General features: G+C 34.5%; 2 protein-coding genes across 2 annotated transcripts; one reads left to right on the top strand and one right to left on the bottom strand.

Moving 5' to 3' along the window:
• Positions 1 to 1,167: 1,167 nt before the first annotated feature.
• On the top strand, positions 1,168 to 2,895 carry LOC135962464 (threonylcarbamoyladenosine tRNA methylthiotransferase). Its single transcript, XM_065514406.1, has one exon. The coding sequence runs from the start codon at positions 1,223 to 1,225 to the stop codon at positions 2,861 to 2,863; it is 1,641 nt and encodes a 546-aa protein (XP_065370478.1). The 5' UTR covers positions 1,168 to 1,222; the 3' UTR covers positions 2,864 to 2,895.
• A 2-nt stretch (positions 2,896 to 2,897) lies between these two features.
• l(2)k01209 (lethal (2) k01209) lies at positions 2,898 to 6,748 on the bottom strand. Its single transcript, XM_065514405.1, has 8 exons — positions 6,594 to 6,748; positions 5,127 to 5,425; positions 4,961 to 5,067; positions 4,733 to 4,903; positions 4,536 to 4,672; positions 4,067 to 4,253; positions 3,408 to 4,001; positions 2,898 to 3,340 (listed from the first exon to the last, which is right to left on the bottom strand). The coding sequence occupies exons 1-8, from the start codon at positions 6,668 to 6,670 to the stop codon at positions 3,221 to 3,223; spliced, it is 1,692 nt and encodes a 563-aa protein (XP_065370477.1). The 5' UTR covers positions 6,671 to 6,748; the 3' UTR covers positions 2,898 to 3,220.
• Positions 6,749 to 8,268: the final 1,520 nt, after the last annotated feature.

Raw genomic sequence — 8,268 nt, 5'->3', positions numbered from 1 at the left:
CTGTTGTTTTTGCATTGTTGTATTTGTTGCCGGGACGCACTCACCTTGTTAATACGCCTTGGTACTGTCGCTACTTTATTATTTTACTTTGGCCACTGCTGTCACCTTGTTAAATACGCCTTGTAATCAGCTGTTCAGTGTACACTACATATATAAAAAATAAATTAATTCGCCTGTATTTATTTCAATTCGCCACTGCTGTCACCTTGTTAAATACGCCTTGGTCGAACTCCAAGCCGAATTTATATACAAAGTGGTGTCCAAGGCGTATTAACAAGGTGAGTGCGTCCCGGCAACAAATACAACAATGCAAAAACAATAGGCAATTTGTTTTTATTAAAATGTACAGTAAATGTCAAAATAAAGGCGAATTAAAATATTACTATGTTATTTACCAAGGCGTATTTAACAAGGTGACAGCAGTGGCGAATTGAAATAAATACAGGCGAATTCACTTATTTTTTATATATAGAGTTTGACATACGGACGTACGGGCGAATATTTTTTATATATGTAGTTTGACATTTGTGCGTGCTATTTCTATAATCAGCTGTGCTGCCGATGGCACCTTATTAAATGCACCTTGGTTATTTACAATAACAAATGTAAACATGAACATAGTTTGACAGAAGATGTACATTAAACCACAACGAATTAAGAAACAGCTGATTTTAAGCACTCACCTTGTTAATACGCCTTGGACACCACCATAGTAATATTTTAATTCGCCTTGATTTTGACATTTACCGTACATTTTAACAAAAACAAATTGCCTGTTGTTTTTGCATTGTTGTATTTGTTGCCGGGACGCACTCACCTTGTTAATACGCCTTGGACACCACCAAGGTGCATTTAATAAGGTGCCATCGGCAGCACAGCTGATTATAGAAATAGCACGCACAAATGTCAAACTACATATATAAAAAATATCTGCCCGTTCGCCCGTATGTCAAACTCTATATATAAAAAATAAGTGAATTCGCCTGTATTTATTTCAATCCGCCACTGCTGTCACCTTGTTAAATACGCCTTGGACACCACCTTGTATATAAATTCGCCTCAAGGCGAAAGTTAATTGCCCTTGCCTTACCCAAAACTATTTTCAAATCACTAGATTTGAGGGGAAAATTTATAATTATCAACACCAGTCATTTGTTAACTTCACACAATTTTCCACATTTTTTCAGTTCTATTGAGGAAAACACAAATTAAACAGGCAACAATGGTCAACATGGAGGAGAATAACATAGCAGATATAGAAGATCTGATATCTCCGGAGGATATTAAACCTAATGAGCGATATCAAAATAAAAGCAATGTTACTGTCAGGGTAAAAAAACGATTAAACAATAAAGTTGAAGATGTTAAACCCGAAAAAGTTTTTCATGAAAGCGTTATTCCTGGCACTCAGAAAGTGTATGTTAAGACCTGGGGCTGTGCCCATAACAATTCAGACAGTGAATATATGGCTGGGCAGTTGGCTGCATATGGCTACCAGTTGACGGAGAGTAAAGAAAATGCTGACTTGTGGTTATTGAACAGCTGCACAGTAAAGAACCCATCCGAAGATACGTTTCGCAATGAAATTGAGCATGGTATGAGTAATGGAAAACACGTGGTTGTAGCAGGATGTGTACCTCAGGGTGCTCCAAAAGCCGACTACTTAAAAGGAATGTCCGTCATTGGGGTACAACAAATTGATCGCGTTGTGGAGGTCGTTGAAGAAACGTTGAAGGGACACAGCGTACGGTTGCTGCAAAACAAGAAAGAAGATGGACGCCGAGTGGCCGGAGCTAAATTGGCCTTACCGAAAGTTAGAAAAAATCCGTTGATTGAAATAATACCTATCAACACTGGATGTCTAAACCAGTGTACATATTGCAAAACAAAGCATGCTAGAGGTGATCTGGCCAGTTACAGTCCCGAAGAGATCGTGGAAAGAGCTAAGCAGGCGTTTGAAGAAGGTTGTTGTGAAATCTGGCTCACGTCAGAGGATACTGGTGCGTATGGAAGAGACATTGGATCGTCTTTGCCTGAATTACTTTGGAAACTTGTTGAGGTAATACCGAAAAACTGTATGCTTCGGGTGGGGATGACAAATCCTCCTTATATTCTAGAACACTTGGAGGAAATAGCGAAAGTGCTTCAACACCCAAGGGTATACTCTTTTCTGCATGTACCTGTTCAGAGTGGTAGTGATTCCGTATTAGGCGATATGAAGCGCGAGTATTGCCGCAAAGATTTTGTACATGTTGTGGAATTTTTACGGGAAAAAGTACCAGCGCTCACAATAGCAACAGATATTATTTGCGGATTTCCAACCGAGACAGAAGCCGATTTTGAAGAGACAATTACTCTCTGCGAAAAGTATAAATTCCCCAGTTTGTTTATTAATCAATACTTCCCACGTCCAGGAACACCTGCGGCGAAAATGACAAGAATACCAGCCCATTTGGTTAAGAAACGTACAAAACGCTTAACAGATCTCTTCAACAGCTATCATCCTTATGCTGGTCGCGAAGGTCAAGTTTACAACGTTTTAGTTACAGAAGTATCTCACGACAAACTTCATTATGTGGCACACAACAAGAGTTATGAACAGATTTTATTGCCCATGCGTCAGAATCTTCTGGGTACTTCGGTTAGGGTGCGCATTACCTCCACCACAAAATTTAGTATGAATGCTGAAATTCTTGATTCGGAAGATGAATGGACAAGGTGTACACAATCTACTACTACAATTTTACCCAAAAATAAACAGAGTTCTCAAATATTGGATGCTATATTACAAAAATATCTTGGATTATCCATAATTTTAGGTATTGTTGCCTTTGTTTCTCAATGGCTTTGGAGACATTCTTAGTCGATAAATAAAGAGTAAATCTGAACGAAAAATGTATTCATTTATTTAATTTATTTATTTCAAAACATGTTTTAAAATATTTAATGTTTGTATATACCGCCTTTACGTGGAAAATTTTAACTTATTCTAAAATATTTTAAATAGTACGTACTCGTAAAATAAGAGGAGTAATAGTGAGAAAGCAAAAATATTTTTTAGTCGTTAAACGTTAATTCAAAATCGGAATTTCATAATACATATTAAAAGAAATAATTTTTATTATGTTGACGACATTACCACCAACTACTATCCTCAGTGGTTAACGAGTTTTTTTTAAATAATTATAATATAACAGCAATAAATCAATACTTATACCAACTAATAGAACTCTTCCGAGGGCTCTGTGCCAAAATAGCGGTCACCAAAATTGCCAATTCCTGGTATCACGTAAAATTTGTCATTAATTTCAGGATCAAGAGCCGATGTAACAATCTTTACCTACAATGAAATGCAAACAAAATTCTTAGACAAAATCATTTGAGATACATACGTATAGAGTACTAACCCCAGGAAAAGCGTAAGCTATGCTATGAACTCCAATTTCAGCCATTAACAACGAGGCCAATATAATATTCTCTTCTTTGACATCGTGATCAAGTAATACACGGATAGCCATCATGGCAGCTGCACCTGTAGCAACCGTGGCGTCCATTAGTATAACTTTGTATTCTCGAATATCTTTTGGCAGACGTAAATAATACAACTCTGGTTCTTCGGTCTCCTTATTGGTCTGTATGAGAATTTTACCAATACGAATATCCTTGCAAACATCACAAATGGCTTGTTCCATGGTCTCCCCAGCCCTCAATATGGAGACACCGCAAATTTTGTGCGTAGCCATTCTTTTGCCACTATATAATACACCCTGAGGCGTTTCTACTGTAGTCTGCTTAAATGGAAATAGGCTAAGGGCGTATTCTATTACCAAGCGAATAAGTCTTTTGGAGTAAAATATAAATTCATCTCTTGATGTATTCTTGCATCGTATAAAAGTATGCAATCCTTTGATTTGCGGTGTAGCCGGTAGAAGATGTAGGGACTCAGGCATTGGTTGGTCATTGTAAGAATTCGCTAGAGCTTCACGTAACTTGAAGCCACGCTAGAAACACAAAATTAATAAAAACTATAGAAACGTTTGTTTTTAATTCAAATTCGGGGATTTACCAGTTGAAGCTGAGTATGAACATGTTGAACAATTAGGTGTATAGCAACTTTATTTTCACCACCACGAGGAACTATTATATCTGCGTGAGCCATTGTCGGAGCAATGTAATTTGAATAGGATGGTTTAACCATATTCAAATACTGCTTCAATACACCACTTAGATCGCGTCCCCGTTGAGAAATGTCTCTTAAAAAGAAAGGTGTAAATGTTAGCAATAATTTTTTATTCAATACCCTCTATCTTAGATTTTCATGATAATTAGTGTTTGATGGCAAAATATATTTTTTTTAATTTTTATTAACATTTTTGTAATTTCACAAAGAAAATACAATTTCTAAACTATTTATAGGTATAATCGCTTAATCGCCAAATGTAAATCAGTTAATGTTTATGATACAATAAATTAATACATATGCATTTCGCTTCTCGACGAAAGACAATTTTTTTTAATAAACACCTATTTATTACCTTTTCAATCGCCTGGCAAGGCGTATGTCCGGATCTGTATCAACAAAGATTTTCATGTCCAATAATTTTAGAATTTCCGTACTGTGAAACACTAAAATACCTTCAAAGATTATAACATTAGCTCCATACATGGTTTTCTAAAAATAATTAATAATTTTAAGAGTTTCATTCACGTTTGTTACAAAATCAGTACATACAGTGGTAGTTTCGCGTGAATGTGTAACAAAATTATAAACAGGAACTTCCACTTTTCGACCTTCTTTAAGCTTCTTTAGTACTTCCAATAATAAATCCATATCGAAAGCATCGGGATGGTCGAAATTATACTCATTAAGGAGAGCTTGTTCATGTTGTTTCTCATTGAGCACCTGCAGAACATATAAAATAGTGAAAATGACTTATAAACGTGCGTATGTACAACACACTTTGTAAAAGCAATCCATTGATAGCAACGTAACCCAGGGTACATCTAAAGATTCAATTATTTTTTGCGCCACTGTTGTTTTTCCAGAAGCGCTACCACCGCAAATACCTAAAAAGCACAAACTAATGATCTGGATATTTTTAACGTTATATGTATGTAAAACTCACCTATAACAAATGGCTCCACCTGTTGCCCGGCACAATTATACCAAGGTGGGCGACCAGCTGTGTAAATAGTTCGATTATTAGAACGAATTACGCATTCCGAGGGATTTGCTGTTGTGGTTTGATTATTCATAGAAGTAGTACGTTGTCGCCTACGTGGTGCTCCCGCACGAGCTGGGGACTCTAAGCATTGTGGTGTCCTTGCTGGAACAGTTGTGGGCGATGCTGGACAACCAAAATACTCTACATTTGCTATGTTAGGATCCACATAAAGTTGTTCTGTTAAATCACAGCGGTCATCGCTAAAAAAAAACATATATGTGTATGTACATGTAAATTTCTTATTTAAAACAAATTTATTATCACCAGAAGCTAATAGGTACTTTAACAATTTCTAAACATACTATCTGATATAAACGTACCCTTGCCACTCATAGTGAAGGATATAAAGAGGAAAAAATAAAATTGTAAAATAAATTTTACTTTACGCAAAAGAACCCATAGACATAAACATTTTATTTGTGGACAAATTAGTTGCAACTAACGGAGGGTTAATTACATTTTTTCGTTTATCCAAAAAATCGTTATAGTAGAATTATTGCGTTTTGTTATGGATCTATTCAATTACTTTGGTACAAACATTTCAATTCAATAGGTACATAAACATATGTATATCTCTTAAATGCATGATTTTTACTTTTAGTTTTCTATAAACTATCAAATATTTAGTTGATTTTTATTTATTACATTTCCTTTAGCTATAGTTTCGTACTCCATTTGGTTTTGGTGAAGGAGAATCTGAATTAGTATCAAGCTTATCTTCGTATAAAATTAAGTGGAACTGGAATATAGGCAACAATATGCATTAATATGTAATTTGGAAAATAACAAAGAATGATATCAAGCTTTTACTATTTTCTAATATAACAATTGTAAAGCAGAAAAATATGTACATATGTATGTACATAATTATTTTTAAATTATGTACTGCATACGTATGCATACTTGAATGTTAGAGCTGACCAATAATGTTCATTGGTCACAAAATGATTGGAACGCATCTTAGAAGATGCATAACAGATGACAATGAGTCATGATTGCTTCTACTAATTGCATTTAGGTCAGTTTGGTTCTTGTGCAGTAAACATACAACATATGTACATGCATATCTGTACATACATATATGTATGTATATACATTACATTTGTTTGCATAGCCGGCATGTTTTTTGTAAATTTTTAGCATTTAGCAATGAATATTTGTACCTTAGTTCATTTTTTTTTATTATATAGTAATTTGTTTTTAGGAAACACTTATTTAACAGTTCGATTTCACCAGAAAAACTATAAATACGTATCCATGTATACATAAAGATACAAACTTTTTTACACAACTACAAAAATTTGTTAGATAGAAAAAAAAAATCATCCATTAACAGAAAATTGTACTTTATTATTAAGTTGTTTTTACCTATCGGAACTGGCAGAGCTTGATGGATTGTAAAACTTTATTTGTTTGCTTTGGGGATTTGAAGTGGTCACAGACATTATTATTACTGAAAAATGCACAAATTTTTTTTTATCAAGACACGCGGTATACTTTGATTGTGAAAAAAAAACAAATTTCACAGATTGTAACTAAATCGGAGATGGAAAATTCAGTACTATTATCCTTTTTCAGTACTTTTTGATCAAAGTAAATTAACAAAGTAGCGACCAAGGTGCATTTAATAAGGTGCCATCAGCAGCACAGCTGATTATAGAAATAGCACGCACAAATGTCAAACTACATATATAAAAAATATTCGCCCGTACGTCCGTATGTCAAACTCTATATATAAAAAATAAGTGAATTCGCCTGTATTTATTTCAATTCGCCACTGCTGTCACCTTGTTAAATACGCCTTGGTAGCGACCAAGGCGTATTTAACATACGGACGTACGGGCGAATATTTTTTATATATGTAGTTTGACATTTGTGCGTGCTATTTCTATAATCAGCTGTGCTGCTGATGGCACCTTATTAAATGCACCTTGCAGGCAACTATGACAGTTCACCTACTTTTTAACAAAAACAAAGTACCTGTTGTTTTTGTAGTGTTGTAGTGATGCAGTCGCCATTCTAAGTGTACCCTTTACTTTGTTGTTTTTGTATTGTTGTAGTGATGCAGTCACCTTTCTAAGTGTGCCCTGAATGGTCTTGTATTAAAACAATTTATTTCCATTGTAAAAAAAAATTGTCCATACCTGAACTAAATAAGAGAATGGTGCTGCCACACTTTGAACTTATGACAAATTGCACAATGCCATGGCGAATTTAACAAGGTGACAGTCAAGGTGCATTTAATAAGGTGCCATCGGCAGCACAGCTGATTATAGAAATAGCACGCACAAATGTCAAACTACATATATAAAAAATATTCGCCCGTACGTCCGTATGTCAAACTCTATATATAAAAAATAAGTGAATTCGCCTGTATTTATTTAAATTCGCCACTGCTGTCACCTTGTTAAATACGCCTTGGTGACAGTAGTGGCGAATTCTAGTAACTACTAGTGTTCTATAGTTGAAACATTTCGACATTTCCAAAAAAGTCGATTTTTAAAAAGTCGACCTTTTGAACTTCGACTTTTGGTAATTTATGAATTGTCGACTATTCGAACTTACGAATTTTTTACTTAAATATACTTTTTTCGACTTTTTACCATATATTGTAAAAATGCATGGTTTCTGCATTTATTGATGCGCCTTTTTTAATTAGTATTAGTATTAATAATAAAATGTGTCAATGCCATAATGTATTAAATAATATTATCACTTTTGTTTCCAATAGTTAGATTTAAACTTATATAATACATAGTAAACACCAGGGGTGCCCACAAGTTCCTTATGGAAGAGTAAACACCAATACAGTTTAAGAAAATCTACTTTTTATTCAATATTTGTTGTTGCTAAAACCAATTCATACAAAGAAAAAAGAAAAAAAAAACTCACTTTCAACACACACATTTTTAAAATATCATACGATAAACAAAAACAAAATCTACATGGATGATCGCAGTCGTCAATGTTTACCAGCAAGCATACGAAAGTGTTGTTGCTTTCAACATGCGTGTATTCAGTGAAGAACGACAAAAAAAATAAT

Source organism: Calliphora vicina, chromosome 5 (genome assembly GCF_958450345.1).
Source record: "Calliphora vicina chromosome 5, idCalVici1.1, whole genome shotgun sequence".
Lineage (NCBI taxonomy): Eukaryota > Metazoa > Arthropoda > Insecta > Diptera > Calliphoridae > Calliphora > Calliphora vicina.
The sequence above is the reverse complement of the archived record's forward strand: the minus strand, read 5'-3'. Positions and strand labels throughout refer to the sequence as shown.